This window comes from Suncus etruscus, chromosome 4 (assembly GCF_024139225.1).
Source record: "Suncus etruscus isolate mSunEtr1 chromosome 4, mSunEtr1.pri.cur, whole genome shotgun sequence".
NCBI lineage: Eukaryota > Metazoa > Chordata > Mammalia > Eulipotyphla > Soricidae > Suncus > Suncus etruscus.
In genome coordinates, this window is record NC_064851.1 from 110,953,183 (window position 1) to 110,970,795 (window position 17,613).

Here is a 17,613-nt window from a genome sequence, read left to right on the forward strand (position 1 = left end):
TTAATTATGCATTCATTAATATTTTAAAAATGAGTATGCACCTTGATAATGAAGTGCAATCCCATTAGTGGTCTTGGAGTCTCTCTATTGCTCAATACAACGGGACAATGCAGGAAATACTATATTTTCCAGTGTATAAGACGACCCCCTAATTTTACAGTCTCGGACCATCTTTTCTGTTACTCCATATTGTCTTGCCACAGCACAGTTATTATGTTCCTTGGCAAAGTTTACAACGTTCCTGTGCTGTAACTGTATGTACCACAGTGAACCAGCAGCGCTCAGGGGTTACTCCTGGCTCTATGTTCAGTGTAGATTTGGGTACAGAACATTGTCTAAATTGCATGCATAAAAAGCCTGCTTGGATTGACTGAGTTAGAAAGGCGGTCAGAGCAGCCTTGCAGTGATTGGTGTAGGATCTAGTTGGAAAATTCGTTTCGTGGCAATATCCAGATTATCTTCGTTTATGCATATCGAAACGTTTTTCGGGATATACTCGATGACCCCCGATTTTCGGTTGACTTTTTTCGTTTCAAAAATCGTCTTATACGCCAGAAATTACGACAGTGGAAATTAGGTAACTAATGTGAGAGTTTTGTCTTCCTTGATGTAAGAAGGGAAAATTATTAGAGGGATTTTTGAAGAAATTCCTGCTGTCCACACAGATTGCACTATCCCTGAAATTGTATGTACACCTCTATGCACACAGGTGTGAGAATTCTCTTCACCTCAGTTATCCTTTGCTCATGTGGCATCTCCTTCAATTGGAGAGCCCTACTGATGGGTCCCCAAATCGCACCTCCAGATCTGGCCACTACATTGACTTTGAATATTTTTCTTCTCTACTTATCATTAATTGCTCTATTTATAAGTATTTTAGTTCTACTTAGTAAGAATCTAAGATCAATGATATCTCTGTACTCCCTTCTGTGTTATCTATAGCAGTCATTGAAATGCCTTGACTCCTTGAAAAGATAGTTGTTATGAACTACTTCTCTTCTTATGTTGCACCCAGGCTTTTGCATTCTTTGGGGCCCTTGGGGTACCATCTACTCCAATCTTACCTTGTATTTTGTTTCTGTCTTGTTGCTGTCCTCATCCACTTCACTCTGTATGTGTGTCTGACTTAATGCAGTAATGTCAGTACCCATTTTCTTTTGTCAAATCTAACTCCAACTCCTGTGTAATGTCACAAGAGAGATTTCAAAGGCTGCCCTTCATTCCTGAGTCCAGAAACTGTCAGTGACTTTCAACTGTTGAAAGGTCTTAGCCCAAACTTCTCTTCACCTTCTGCTGTATCACACTCATCCTTTCTTGTTTTATTTCCCGTTACTCACCAAGTCTGTGTTTCATAAGTCTGGTTCCCTAAGTATCAACTGCATTCTGCTCTATATCTTGTTTCTATTCTGTCCTTGATTTCTTTTTTTTTTTTTTTTTTTTTTTTTTTTTTTTTTGGTTTTTGGGCCACACCCTGTGACGCTCAGGGGTTACTCCTGGCTATGCGCTCAGAAGTTGCTCCTGGCTTCTTGGGGGACCATATGGGACGCCGGGGGATCGAACCGCGGTCCGTCCTAGGCTAGCGCAGGCAAGGCAGGCACCTTACCTCCAGCGCCACCGCCCGGCCCCTCCTTGATTTCTTTTAAAAAATTTTTTTTCCTTCCTTAGTAAGCTCAGGTCATTTTTATGAGTTTAGGTAAAAGTCATTGCCTTGCATTTCTCTTGTCCAAATGCCATGGTTGCCTTTGCTTAATTAGCATATTTGCAAGTATTGTATTTCCTTTGTCCTTGTCTATGTCCAGAAGATTTGCTAATGTAGCAGGTGACACATTAGTATTTCAGTATTAATGATCCTTTAATAAGGTCTAGGTTTTTTTTTTTTATTGTGGAGTGTTGCTGTAATTTTCGGGGAGGATTGGGCTACAATCAGTGGGGTATGCTTCAAGCATACTGTGCATCCCTGATTCTGTGCTTTGGAATCACTCCTGTGATTCAGGGATCCAGGGACAGAACCAGAGTCAATCACTTGCCATGCCTTGCCTATTATACTAGCTCTTGAATAATTTTTTTAGCCATTTGCATTCTTGGTTTAGTTTAATCCTCACAGAAGTTATCAGTTTGTTGGTGGTAGTAATACTCAACTTTTTTACAGATGAAATTGGTAATCTTCCTAGCCATTATACTAACCTTGTATTTGGCATGTTCTCTGCATGTTTGCATCACTATTTATTCACATGACTAGTATATTATAAAATATTGAGGCCAATATTTAGAGCAAAAGAAGTTCTGAGCTGTAGAACAAGACAAATTTGAATCTAAATTTAGGTCTGTCACTGATTAGATTTTTTTATTTATAATATCTTTATTTAAGCATCTTGATTACAAATATAATTGTGATTAGGTTTCAGTCATGTAAAGAACACCCCCCTTCACCAGTGAAACATTCCCACCACCAGTATCCCAAATCTCCCTCCATCCCACCCCACCCCCACCTGTACTCTAGACAGGCTTTCCAGTTCCCTCATTCATTCACATGGTTATGGTAGTTCTCAGTGTAGTAAATATTTACTATTCCTAAAGATAGGGATTTTATGTCTTGTATCTCAGTTTGCTACAGTATAACTGTGCAGAGAGTATTGAGAGAAATACTGCATGTTGGTGATATGCTTAACACAATATCTAAACATCTGAATCGCTAAAGAGAAGTTCATTGTTATTAATTTTCACATCTGATTTATTTCATTTCCCTGGTTTTTCATATTTTATCACTATCTACAATATGAAATTTATTTATTTATAGTAGAGGCTTTTACAAAAGATTTGGGCCAAAAAATTATATGGGGCCACATTGAGCAGTGCTTAGGGCTTGCTCCTAGTTCTGCACATAGGAATAACCCCCTGGACAGCTCAGGGAACCATATGAAGTGCTGGAGTTTGAACCCAGGTCAACTGCATGCAAGACAAGTGTCTTGCTGTACTTTTTAAAAGTCTTAAAGTATATGACCATAAAGTTCACATGCAGTGAACTATTAACATTTGAAAATATAATGGGGCATTATTTGCAAATATTTTACTTTATATGTCATGCTGTTCAATCTTTTTACATTATTGTATCACTAAGGATTTTTTTATACAGTTTAGCTTAACTTCACCCATGATATTTTCATATAACATATATTTATATCCATTTAGGTACTATGTGTATATCTGCCTTCGCGAAGCTTAATTCAGTACCAAATAAAAAGTGATGTTATAAATTCATAGTTAAAAAGTTAAAAGAGCTGTAAAATCACTTCACATTAACCTAGCTGTGTAACTCTGCTGGGAAATTTTTAAGTGATAATATATCAAATTAACTATTTAGATATTTTGTTGACACAGTTCACATTTTCTCCAGTTTTTGGCATAGTGCTGGCTTCAAATAGCTTTTGGCAACCTAAATAATGAAATATAAATGATTTAATTCTCAAAGCTCCTGACATACACAAAAGTACCAGGGATCAAGCACAGGCATTAACCACCTGGTCTCAGCCAAAAGGCATCTCTCACTGAATAACTCTCATGTTCAATAATTGACCAAATCAGATGACCTTATCACAGCCATCACTCACCAACAGTTTACACATCTCGTCTTGCATATGCTTTGGGTGTCTTCCAATGTTGTTGCTGCCAGAAAAACCCAACAGAAATAAGATACTTTGGAATAAGTTTTTCCTGGATTTGGGAAGCCCTACAGCTGTTTAAAACCTAAGATTCCTTCTCAGTCAGTGATCAGTATGGATTCCTCCTCCTCCACACTTAATACTCCTCATTACCCAGTTCAATAGAGTATCATGCTCCTTTGGAATCCTTCTCTCCCTTTTCTGAACCAAACTTTATTTCATGCAGTGTCCTCAAATACTTTCTAATTTCTCTCCTTTAAAATAATGTTAGTTTCACCTAGTGTCAAATGTAATTTATTCCCAAAAAAAAACTACACTAAAGATGATATTCTATGAGGAACACATAGCTATATTATAAAGTCATTAATTTCCTTGTCCTTACTACTCAATGTGGGTTTGGGTTTATTTTTTTTTTACATTTTCCTATGTGAGAAGTAAAGCCAAAATTGTCCATTATTGGTTTTTTATGGGATTTATAAAACCATTTAGGGTCTAAGGAAATGACTCAGCCACCAGGGTTGCAACTGCAAAACTGCGGTTCCAGCCTAAAACCATATGCCACACCCCAGCAGTACTCTGGGCCCCTGAATTCTGCTGGCATTTCCTTGTGGTCTCTAATAGAATAATGTAGGCCTGAGCAGTCCCATATACCACCAAAACACTCAATCACCTGGTCTAGTTAGCCACATATTAATGGAAGTGGTTCAAGAGAGTCTCTTTAGTATCTGATGGTTCCCCCCATCTCTAAATATCCTTTAAGACAATATTCATGCACAAATAAATAGTGGCAACCTATCTAAATATTTGGATCAACTATACATTCTGAAAGAATATATTCTGTGTTACTGTTTTGCTTCATGAATATCTTCTATTCATAAAAGAAAATTTTTAAGTCATATCAATTTCTGCTATTGATAGCAAATCACATCATGATAGCTATATTTTCTGTAGCTATATATAAAACTTGTTTTTATTTAAATTTCCAATTAAACTAATTTTATGTGGTAAATATATTAATTTCTTAAGGCATTGCTTTTGAAGAGTTGAGGGTATGTCCTCAATTTCTAAAATTAAAAAGAACTGATAGAGCCATGAGTGAAGAGACTGTATTGGACAGCTGGAACTCTTATATGTCAGCAAAATAAAATGATCCAGACATTTCTCAAACTTCTGGGAAGTTGTTAATGTACTCAAATATATCCAAAAACTAAACATGATCCAAAAATTCTTCTCCATATCTATCAAAGAGAAACAACCTATTTCCATATAATGTACTGGTCACAAATGTCCTAATGAACTTTGTTGGCCAATAGCTAAAAGAAACTCATGTTTATCGAAGGTGAAAGGATACTCAAACCACAATGTGTCTGTACAAGGAACATTCCCAAGCAATATAAAAGAATAAGAATAAACTCATATGCATAGTGTCAGTGGATCACAACAGTACTAAGCTGAGTGAAAGATGCCACATGAAAGAAATCATGTTTTAGATGATTATGCTGATGGAAAACCCTGAAAGAGACAATTATCATCTAGATGAGAGCAGTTCAATCATCTGAGATGAAGAAGCAAGCATGGATTAAACAGCGATGAAACAAAACTTTTGGAAAGAAACTCGGTGTCTGTTTATGATGAGGGTTGCATAGGTTTTTAGGGGAGTATGACATGAGCCATACCCAGCACCATTTACATGGTGATGCCAAGAATCAACCTTCCAGGCATGTCTTTCCAAAACTGCCATCTGTCTAGCCTAGAGATCTAAACTCTTAGTGAATTTCAAACTAGAACAGCTGACTGAAAGAAAATTTATCCATCAGTAAAGTTGATTTGGTTTAGTTGTTGTTGTTTATTTATTTTAGAAAAGAGGTATAAAAACTGCCTTGGGGCCCGATCTATAGCACAGCTGTAGGGCATTTGCCTTGCCCAAGGCTGACCCATAATGGACCTCGGTTAGATCCCAGGCATACCATATGGTCCCCCAAGTCAGGAGTGATTTCTGACCTCATGGCCAGTAGTAAACCCTGAGCATCACCGGGTGTGAGCTCCCCCCCCCAAAAAAAAAGATTGCTTTTATTAACTATTATTTAGGACTTAGTAGCTTCTATAAAAATTTTATGGTAAGCCAATTATGGAGAAATATCATAATGATTCTTCAGAGGGGAAGACTTCTGGCAGTTTTGGTGATGAGTTTTCAGTTTTGTACCAATGAAGCAGTATTCCTTCTCTGGAGGAAGCAAGCAGGACCTTTCCAAATCTTTGGCACTCCTTGTCCATGATTATGAAGTTAAATAAGGAGCAGAACATTTATTTGACATGATTTATAAGCATGATTCAGTCATTCAAAGAATAATTCATTCATTGAATAACTATTGAGTCTCTAAAATGAGTCAAGAAGTTCTGTAGCTAATAATTGTGTGTGTGTGTGTGTGTGTGTGTGTGTGTTCACACTCTGACCACTGGTAGTATTGTGGGATAGACTATATGTTGTGCCAGGGATTGAACTAGGTCAGCCCATTAACTCCTAGATTAGATCTTCAGATCTGCTTTCTAGCTTATATGTGAGAAGTCATGGATGAACTTGACTGCCTTCAGAGTACTTCCCTTTTATATTTATCTTTTAGTCCTTCTAAAATTTAGGTTACTAAAGCATCTACCCAACATTATCTTATGAAAATATTGGCATTGCCAGGTTGTTGCATTCTGAATAAACCTCACAGAGTGTCAGGGGTATGGAGAGGGGAATTAACACTGCAGGCAGTAACTGTTCAGAGCAGTTAATCACTGTTTGTTAGGACTTTCAGTTTTGCTCATTTTTGTAAACTTTTTCTTTTCTATAAAATAAATCTTGAGTAGGGACCACAGTGATATAGCACAGTGCTAGGGCATTTGCCTTGCATTTGGCTGACCCAGGATAGACCTGTATTCGATCCCCAGCATCCCATATGGTCTTTTGAGCCAGGAGCGATTTCTGAGCGATTTCTGCATAGCCAGAAGTAACTGCGTGGCCCAAAAACCAAAAAAAAAAAAATCTTGAATAGAAAAATAGGGGGCCAGAGAGCTATAATGTGGTTAGAGTATTTGCCTTGCATGCAACCAAACGAGATTCTTTCCTATAAGGCCCTCATCCCTGTCAGAAGTGATGTATGAATATAGAATCAGAAGTAAATTCTGAGCACCACTGGGTGTGATGAAAACATATTTTGTATAGAGATGTCATGTAAGATTTATAATCTAATCATCAGAACCTATTCAGTAGTGTTATATATAGAAATTAGATCATCACATACTCATAATAACACTTTCCTCATACACATACAGTGGTATTCATAATTATTTGTACTTGCTAAATTTAGCAGTGGGCTGCCATTTTTAACTAACATTTAACAAATGAGTAAATGGAGTCTGAAGAATGTTAATTAGCATTTACAGTGCTAAATAGACAAGCATGCCAGAAAAAGATAAAAATCCTGTCTTTTTTTATAAGTGACCTATAAATTTTTATTTAGAAGTTGAACTGCCACCAAATTTACAAGCAATGTCACATTACAATAAAGTTTCAAATTTAATATATAATTTCTAAGACCATTTTATTTTTTAATTTTTTTTAATTTTTATTGTGATCAAAGTGCATTACAAATCTTTCACTGCATCATTTATGGTACATAGTGATAATGAATGAAGGGCATTCCCACCACCAGTGCTGTCCTCCCTCCACCCCTGTTCCCAGCATGTATCCCATATCTTCCTCCGTTACCCCCCAGAATGCTAGTGCAACTGGTCTCCACTTTACAGCTTGTTATAGATTGAGCATCCATTCTACCATCATTGGAGATTTAAAAAAAAGGATAAGAAAAAAGGGAGAAAAAAATTTGGCAACAACTACCAAATAAAGAGAGGAAAAAAAGAAAAATGAAAGAAAAAGGGAAGAAAAAAATGCACCTGGCAAATAAAAATAAAAATAAGTCACCAAATAATAACCACAAGAGTGAAAAAGAAAGAAAAAAGTGGAAGAAAAAAGAGAAGGAAAATAAAGTAAAACTAACAAATCAAAACAAAACAAGAAAAAAAAATCCAGCCTTTGTTTTTTACCCATGTTTTCTCCGAATTTCTCAGGATGAGTGATACAACAAAATCCGCACCTCTAAATAGCAATAGTATCAAAACATATCGTAAATTCCAGAGCTAGTCAAGATTATCTGTAGCCGAAATGCTTTGCTATCAATCCTCATGGTAATGCTTTCATATTTAGTCATTCGCCAACTATTTTTTTTAATTTTTCTTCAAAATGAACTCTCAGACCCCTTGGTGGAGGTTTTTGTTTTATGGAAGGAAACATTTGTGGTTAAGAAGTGATGCCTTAGAGAGTTCTACTTGGTTAAAGTTGTATTTATTTACTCATTCATGAAATATGTATGTTGTCTTCCAATTACATAACAAAGAAACTTGGTATATTAAAAAATGAATGAAATAATTCCTGAACTAAAGGAACTCAGTAAGAGAACAACCATATTTCAATATTTCTAATATGAGTATTTGAAATTGTCATTCTTCACGCAGTTATTTTATATCCATTAGACTTTAAACTTGTGTAAGGTTTGAGACCAAACAGTAGGGTCCAAACAATCCAATTACAAGTGTGTTGAAAACAGAAACAAATGAATGAGGGATATAGACAGCCTATCTTGAATATAGGCAGAGGTTAGGGAGGGAAGAGATGAGGTCATTGGTGAGGGAAGGTTGTACGTTGAAGGGGGGTTTCTTGTTATGACTGAAACCCAACTACAATTATGTTTGTAATCACGGTGTTTAAATAAAGAAATTATTTTAAAAAAGGAAAATAGAAACAATGAAATTTATCTTGTGGATTATGTGTTGGAGTAAGTTTAACTGTGAAGTTAAAGAGATAGGATGGTCTTCTTGAAGTTCAGGAGATCAACAGAATAAAATATATCATGCCAAGATAGGCATTTTATTATTTAGGAATCTCCTTCCTGAACCACCAAAATATGCCAATTGGGGCATGATGATCTTTTTTGTTTGCTTGTTTTTGATTTTTTTAATCAGAGAAAGAATAGCCTGGTTAGGTGATGTAGTTGGTAGATGAGAAGAAGAAAAAAGATTAGGAGATGAAATTTCTAGAATATTCCAGAAGATAAAACATAAACGAGAGAAGGAGAAAATAAATAGAAATAGGGTCCTGGAAGACCAAGAATACATAATTATCCTGAATTAATTAATTAGCAAGATATGCCAAAGAAGAGCTGTGGGACAAAAGTTTCTATGGAAGTTACTAGGATCTATTCCCAGGAAAATGATGGGACAAAAAATAAATTAGACTTTTGCCAAGTGGGATGGGAGGAACAGTGTGTAGATATAACAGCATTTAAATAATAAAGCTACTGGGGCTAAAGAGCTTGTACATGGAGGACTAAGACAGTTGTCTTTTTATAACCAACCCCAGTTAGACCCCTGGCTCTGCATATAATGGTCCTAGTTTCCTAATCTACCAAACACAGTATAATTGAGAAGAGCTAGAGAGTGAGGAATAACCAAAAGAGTAAAGAATTGGGGCTGGAGAACTAGTAAAGCGGGTCATGTGTTTACATGCCATGTGGCCAATTTAGGTTAAATCCCTAGCACCACATACATTCCCGAGAGCCCATCCAGGAATGATTTCTGAGTGCAGAGCCAGGAGTAAGACCTGGGTACTGTTAGGTGTGACCCCAAAACAAAACCAGAAAAGAGCATTGTGTTGCTCCTTTAAGTAGAAAGATTTTAAGCATCCTAGCACTTATAAGGCAGCTAGCTTTGGGAATTGAAAGAAGGAGCATTTTATTGCTTTTCCCAAAATTAGGAAGAAAAATTGGGAGATAGTGTGGGCATAAGTGGATTGCTGTTTAGCAATAATTTATTTATGAAGCAAGTTTAGCCACTGGTCTTAAGAAAGAGGGGTGTAAGCAAGTAGAAATCTTTGGTCATTATAAGGGGAATAGATTGGTATTGAAGGAATGAACTGTGGTTTTTATCATGTAATATTAATATATTCCCAACTGCTGGACACACAGCAATCTTGAACAATGACAACAAAAAAAATGGTCTGTGTTACTATTCTTTCAAATATTATTACAAGTTTGAGTGGTGTTAATCATAGTGGGTGAAATTCAGATGTCATTTATATGTGGCATTTGAGAACATATAATTCTGTTTATATTTTTACCAAATTATTTGGGGGGTTGGGCCACAAATGGAGGCATTTAGGGGTTACTCCTGGCTCTACACTCAAGAAAAATACTCCTGGGAGGCTTGGAGTAACCCCTGAGCACTGCCGGGCGTGACCCAAAAACCAAAAAAAAAAAAAAAAAAAAAAAGGATGAGACCTTTTAGTAATACTTTTATGAAGCTGGATAGGTTCTTCAGACTTATGCAAGATTTATCATAATGATTTGAGGAAGAAAACTAGATTAATACATGGAGAACTATATAAAATAATAGCAGATGGCAATTATTAATACCTAGATTTGATTTCTATTAAATTCATTGAGTACTGCAAATTGAAATTTTTTGAAGAATCTTAGCATTTATTTAAAATTACCTATGTACTGATTGAAGATATTTAGTAAGATAACTAGTGTGACATAATCAAGATATGATTCATTTTTTCACTTGGAAATATATTGCATGAGTGACAGTTTTTTGAAACTTTAATTTTTCTTTTTGGAAATTGTGATACCCTCAGTTTAAATGACTGCATGTTTTAGAATTGCAGTTTCTTACCATTCCTAAAAATAGGTACAGATATTTTCTGACTAGGGCCAACAAGTTGTTACCCCAAAATTATAAACTGTAAACATCACTTCGGTTGTTTTCAGTAAAAATATGATGATGCATGGCAGGAACTCACTTCAAGATTATTGGGAGTTGGTAATGTTTATAGAAAATTAACTTTCTTGATTGACTATGGAATGTTTAACAACTGTTTCCTGAACTGCCAGTGACTATTAAAGTGGTCATTACACAGTTTCAAGTGTGATTTGCATGCAGATGATGAGGCTCTTATTACATAGTAATCAGAAATTTCTAATTTTTTTATTTAAGTAAACTCTCCATCATATACAGTTACTTAAATAGCTACAAGGTATGTGATTCTTGAAGAAATTTAAGAACAGAAAGAGATCCAAACAATCATTGATACTCAAAAATAATGATGGTAGGAGAAAGGGCAACAATCAACTCTCCTACTTAAAGCACTGAGTGGACAAGCTTCATACCTTGGAGGAACAGTGGAAACTTATGGACACAATAAATTAAATAGTGCTTAGAAGTGCTGGACAAGTTAAAAGAAGAAATGATTACAAATACAGATTATCTTTTTTTTTTTTTCAAAAGTTCGTTACAGAGCTCGTGCTTATAAGGACCAGAAAAAGTAAGAAAGGAAAAGAAGAAGGGGGGAGGAAGGAAGGAAGGAAGGAAGGAAGGAAGGAAGGAAGGAAGGAAGGAAGGAAGGAAGGAAGGAAGGAAGGAAGGAAGGAAGGAAGGAAGGAAGGAAGGAAGGAAGGAAGGAAGGAAGGAAGGAAGGAAGGAAAAGAAATGAAGGAAAGATAAAGGAAGGAAGGAAAACAAAGGAAAGGAAGGAAGGAAGGAAGGAAGGAAGGAAGGAAGGAAGGAAGGAAGGAAGGAAGGAAGGAAGGAAGGAAAAGAAAGGAAGGAAAAGGAAGGAAGGAAGGAAGGAAGGAAGGAAGGAAGGAAGGAAAAGGAAGGAAGGAAAAGGAAGGAAGGAAGGAAGGAAGGAAGGAAGGAAGGAAGGAAGGAAGGAAGGAAAAGGAAGGAAGGAAAAGGAAGGAAGGAAGGAAGGAAGGAAGGAAGGAAGGAAGGAAGGAAGGAAGGAAGGAAGGAAGGAAGGAAGGAAGGAAGGAAGGAAGGAAGGATGGAAGGAAGAAAGGAAGGAAGGAAGGAATGGAGGGAGGGAGGGAGGCATTTTCTTTGAAATAAAATAGGGTTTTGTATTAATAGAAGCTTTATATTAGGGCAATCTGACTCATAAATAAGACAGTAAAGGCTATGTATTTGTTTGAAAAAATGCTTAGGAGTAATTAATTTTATTAATTAGAATTTATTTTTATTTTTATTTTATTTTTTGGTTTTTGGGCCACACGCGGTGGCGCTCAGGGGTTACTCCTGGCTATCTGCTCAGAACTAGCTCCTGGCAGGCACGGGGGACCATATGGGACACCAGGATTCGAACCAACCACCTTAGGTTCTGGATCAGCTGCTTGCAAGGCAAGCACCGCTGTGTTATCTCTCCGGGCCCTTATTTTTATTTTTTAATAAAATTAATAGCTTATCTATTTTAGAATACTGTGCAGCTACTAAAAATAAATTATCATATTGTTAAATGACATACAAAGCTATCCAGAAGCATACATGATTTAATAGAAAAAGAAGGCTTCAGCTTCAGAGAGATATAAAGGCTTTATCTCCTTTCCACAAAATGAAACATTGGGCTTATACAAATAAATGTATTAACAATAAAATAAAATACACAAAAATAATTCAGATAATGTATTTGCCAGAGCTTCTTAAAACTATGCAATTCATGATCCCTAATATATTTTACATGGCCTTTGTAAATAGGTATAAAATAGTTGCACAAATCAAACATTGATAATGCATCACAAAGAAATGCAATTTAAAAGATTTTTTCAAGCCACACCCAGTGATTCTCAGGCAAGTCTGCCTCTCAGATGACACATGCTCTCTTTCTGTTGTCAGAGGTGACTTTCACTGATATGGTCTATATTTTTATTTAATTTGGTCTACATTTAATTAAACCATATTTGCTGTGATTTCATTTAAGGATGTATTTCTCTACTCATGGGATTGTACAATTTAAAAAGTCTTTTAAGGGACTGAAAGATAGCACAGAATTTTGTCTTACATGTGGCCCATCTGGATTCAATCTCTGGCATCTCATCGTAACCTGAGCCTGCCAAAAGTGATTTCTGAGGCTAATTTTAACATATTGATTAATTTATTCTTATATTCTTTAGAGTGCTCTTGTAAGTATCTGTGAATTTGGTAATGCAAAAGATAAACAAGTGAGATTCCCCTGGATCTGTTGTGCTACTGCTTAAGGTGTCTCTCTCTTCCAAAGATGCCAAAGTGCTAACAAGACTTGCCCCACCAATTACATGTGGAATCATCGCATTTGCAGATGCCTGGCTCAGCAAGATTTTCTTTTCTCCTCGGAAACTGGAGATGGTAAGCAGATGGATGTTTGTAAGACTTTTAAGTGTCAAGCTATGATAACTATGAAAACAACATGCACCATATTCTCATCATCACTCCTTCAATGAGGTGTGTGCAAATTAGGGTATGTTCTACATCATTGATGAGAGCTTTGTTGTCAAGGATCAGGTCCATGTTTGTGCACCAACCTCGGAAGTCAACAAATAGGAAAAGTACTTGTAAGGGCTTTTGGTAGTTTCACATCACACAGAACTGTGTAAGGTAGAACCTGAAAGATGTTCTCACTGTTTGTCTAGACTTGTCAGATGGATTTCATGATGTCTGTGGACCCAACAAGGAATTGGATGAAGAAACATGTCAGTGTGTCTGCAGAGGGGGACTCCAGCCATCCAGCTGTGGACCTCACAAAGTACTGGACAGAAACACATGCCAGTGCGTCTGTAAAAACGAACTTTTCCCCAGTTCATGTGGGGCCAACAGAGAATTTGATGAAAACACATGCCAGTGTGTATGTAAAAGAACCTGCCCCAAAAATCAACCCCTAAACCCTGGGAATTGTGCCTGTGAATGTACAGAAAGTCCCCAGAAATGCCTATTAAAAGGAAAAAAGTTTTATCATCAAACATGCAGGTGTGTATTCTTCCTAAGCCTTCTCAGTCATCTTCATGTATGTGCTTTTCTCCAAGGAGTGGTTTCCTGTTCTGAGATCTGTAGGCTATGCAAGATGAATTCTGATGTTTTATAATTAATAGAAAACTTTTTGAGATGGGTTTTTTTCTGATATGAACAGAACAAGATATCTAGAAACTAAAATCAGACCCAAGTTTAGAACCTCTTAGCACTGTTGTGTTGAGAATATATGGCAATAGAACTCAGTATAAATAAGACATGAATCAGAGAACCCTGGGCATCTTTTTCAGTTACCTCCATGCAGGACACACCTTCCCCCACCAAAAACAATGAAACCTTTCAAATTTTAATTTAGGAGAACTTTTCAATACATAGAAAAATTCCATGCAAAATTTATATAAATAATTAGATAGTGCCATTTACTATAGAATTATAACTAGAAATAAAAATATTTAAACTAAGCATTTAATGGAATTTGAGAAATACATTAATATGCTTAGAAATAACATGAGTCACTCCTTAAATTTTAATTTTATTGCCTTGAAAAATTACATCATTGGACATAGTCTTTTCATAACAAGGTTCATTAATTTGCCTTTGACTTATGACACTATGAATTCAGAGGTACAATTTTATTCTTCCATATGTGTATATGCTTTGCCAATCAACCACCACAACTTCTTGTTTTTCTACCCAAAAGAAGCCCTCTCTTTAGCATTTCTCTCTCCCTTTCCATTTATTGCCAGTAACCAAATATTTTTTATCGTAGAGGGTTTTTTGTTATATTTCCCTGGTTGTGGGTTTCTCTATTTTTATCCCCTACAAGACGGGAACCATTCAGTAATTAATTGTCTCTCTAGCTCTCTGTCTTATCTCATTTATCATAATCACTTTAAGTTCATCTACATGGTGTCAGGCATGACCAATATTCACCATTAAATTTCTTTGTCTTTAATCTTAAGATAAGGTAGTGTTTTTTTTTGAGCCAAATCAGTGCTTTAAACCATTACCTCCTATTTCTTTAACATCATTCCTAACTACTCTTCCCAAATCTCTGCTGTAACATCTCCAACTCTTTCAATTTTCTTCAATTTATAAAAATTTAGATTTCATCTCTTTTATAAGTTTCTTACTGGGAAGCTGAGTTTACTTTAGCAGACCAAACTTCAGGATAGCTGGAACACTAATCATTTAATATTTGTGTTCCTCTCTTTCACCTCTTCATAGCATTTTTTAATCTTTATTGAGAAGGGAATATGTATTTAGCATGTGCTCAGCAGGGCTCATGAGCTGGCTCTGTTCTCTGAAGTGACCCCTGTAGATACTCAGGGGAGCATATGCAGTCTGGGAACCCAATCCAGATCAGCTGAGTGCAATTCTAGTGCCTTCTGCTTTGTCCTCTCTCACTGGCCTGAGCACTTTTTCTGCAAATTTTCGCCTCTTTCCTGGGGCAGTTCCCATACTGTTGTTCATGCTATCCATCCTTTTCATTTTAGATTGTTTGTTATTCATCACCCTCACAGGTTTCTCTCCCAGCCACTCTTTAAAGATGAATAATAATGTCAGTTGAACAAATGATAGCTCATAGGATTTGCAACTTACCTTTAACTTATTTACAGTTTAGTATCTCAATCCCTGTTCAACAATCTTTTTCTAAGTGAAGTGTCTGTATTTTGACATTCAAAGTCTTTGTGCTCTTGATTTAATGTCTTTTTCTGATCACACTAGACAGACGTGGCGAACAGGATTTTTACCCTCACTTAAAATGGCAAAATGCAATATGTGTTTAATATATTACTGTTAAAATTATATGCTTTTGTGTGAGTGTTTGTTTTGGCAGGTCGCTGCATGGTGTGACTCTCTGACTCTCACAGTTTAAAATTTTGGCTCTTTGTGTCGAACTTGTTCACCACCCCCTGCACTAGCATTTTAGCTCTATAAGGAGACTTCAGTGAATAGAGAGATCTCATCCATGACTTTTCTTTCCATTATTATTTCTAAGAACTTTATAGAAATTCTTTTTGGCATATTTTAAACAAATACTTAATTTCAGCTTTCCGGAATATTTCTACTCTCATGAGTAAATGCATATTTTGAAGACCACCAATGAATTAGAAATGCTAACTCTTTTGAAAGCTTGCTAAAACCTTTAATATGTTGAGGCCCTGAGTGAACCTAGGATATATTGAAACTCTTAAAATTTTAATATTTATAGAAAACTAGCAGTCGTCATATTTTTACATAGAAATCTTGTGTTACCTTAGGAAAAAAAGATTTATATCATTGTATTTCTAGAAATAGGATACCTTGTTTCATGAAAAATTTTATCCAAAGCATTCTCTATATTTATTTTTAAAGTCTCTAACTCCAGATTTTACATATGTATGGAAGTATAAGATGATTTAATATTTTGAAAATGTAGGAATTCTTCATTTTCTTCTAATTTTGTTGTAGGAGTGTTGTGGGCACTTTTGGTTCTCTAACTTCAGCCATTTTCTTTCATCACTGAACATTTTATCTTTCTCATTAAGTATACCAGTTGTCTTATAACAAAACATTTGTACTTGGAACTTAAAAAGAGTATTTTTTTGAAACTAGATATGCTTTCCTTCAGTAAAAGAAATGGCCTTTGGAAACTACACTGGTGGCTTTTCTCTCATCTACTTTAAAATTTTCTGGTCTTCTCGTTATCTTACACCTTTCCCTATTTCCATGTGTTATGTATCTTCTATGTAATACTCCAAAACATAATGTAAATGTAGTTCTTGGGTTGGAGCAACAGCACTACTGATATTCTTAGCTATTTGGTCAGTTGTCCTTACACCATGGCAAGAAACAGGAAGTCTATGGGGAGAAGAGATGATGAGTCCTGGTCCTTGTCCTCCCTTCTCATGTTTTTGTCACATGGGGCCCCAGATGGAGAAGAAAGTGATTCACATCCTGCCACCAGCTGCTTACCCAGCAGAGAGGCAAAGATGAGCAGGCCTGGTCTTCAGATGAGCACTGCCAAAATAATAGTGCGTAATAACAGCTCTGATATCTGCATTCCATATGAGTCCCATACTCTTGTAAACTCACCCATGCTTGGTGATCACAGTCTATCATAAGACCTTAAATAGTCATTTTACAAATGTCAGTTTTATTTGCCTTTCATACACCAAACAGAGAGCGAATCCAATGAACCACCGCTTACAACATCTTATTCTTCTATTGGTTCTATCAGCAATCAAGATTTTCTATCTGAAAGGCTTTCCCAGTTCTCTTGCAGTCTGTCTTTCTGAGCACTAACTTTAACAGTATCTTAGCAAGTTTTATGATTAAGGGAGTCATTTTGTTCTAGTCTGAAATGTTGACAAATATGAAAGGGCTATTTGCAACCTAATGAAATCATCACTTAGATACAAAAGGATGTTCCTTTTTGTTTTTGTAGCTGTTACAGAAGACCCTGTCCAAACCGGCCGAAGCACTGTGAGCAGGGACTGTCCTTTCGTGAAGAAGTGTGTCGCTGTGTTCCTTCCTATTGGAAAAGACCACATATGAACTAAGATGTACTATTTGCTGGTTCGTCAACTTATGTCACTTATGGAAAACCATGTTCCCACAGCTGAACTGTCTAATGAACAGAGAGACCTTTGTGGGACCATGATCACAGACACAAAAACCAGTGTTGTCTAAACCATGTGGAGAACTCTATAGAAATGGACTGGAAATCATCTGCAAAAGACCTCTTAGAAAAACTTTTTTATTTTTGTTTTTTTGTTGTTTTTTTCTTTTTTCTTTTTTTTTTCTTTTTTTTTTTGCCAACAACCAAACAGCCAAGGTTTTACTCTTGTGATTTAAAAAGAAAATGACTACATAATTTATTTCTACTAAAAGTATTGTTTCTCCATTCATTTTTATAGCAATAACAATTGGTAACTCACTGTGATCAATATTTTTATATCATGCAAAATATGTTTAAAATAAAATGAAATTGTATTATAAGCTGCTAACGTCCGTCCATTAATATCTTGCACTCTAAGCAAAATTTGATACTATGAAAACACTCATCTCCCTTTCTTTTTCTATAACCAGATGT

General features: G+C 36.0%; 1 protein-coding gene across 1 annotated transcript in view; it reads left to right on the forward strand.

Moving 5' to 3' along the window:
* VEGFC (vascular endothelial growth factor C) overlaps positions 1-17,125 on the forward strand; it is a 31,622-nt gene extending 14,497 nt beyond the window's left edge. The window contains exons 5-7 of the mRNA XM_049772658.1: positions 12,811-12,917; positions 13,202-13,535; positions 16,966-17,125. Coding sequence (XP_049628615.1) covers positions 12,811-12,917; positions 13,202-13,535; positions 16,966-17,080 — 556 coding nt within the window. The 3' untranslated portion in view covers positions 17,081-17,125. The remainder of the gene's footprint in view (positions 1-12,810; positions 12,918-13,201; positions 13,536-16,965) is intronic.
* The last annotated feature ends 488 nt before the right edge of the window (positions 17,126-17,613 follow it).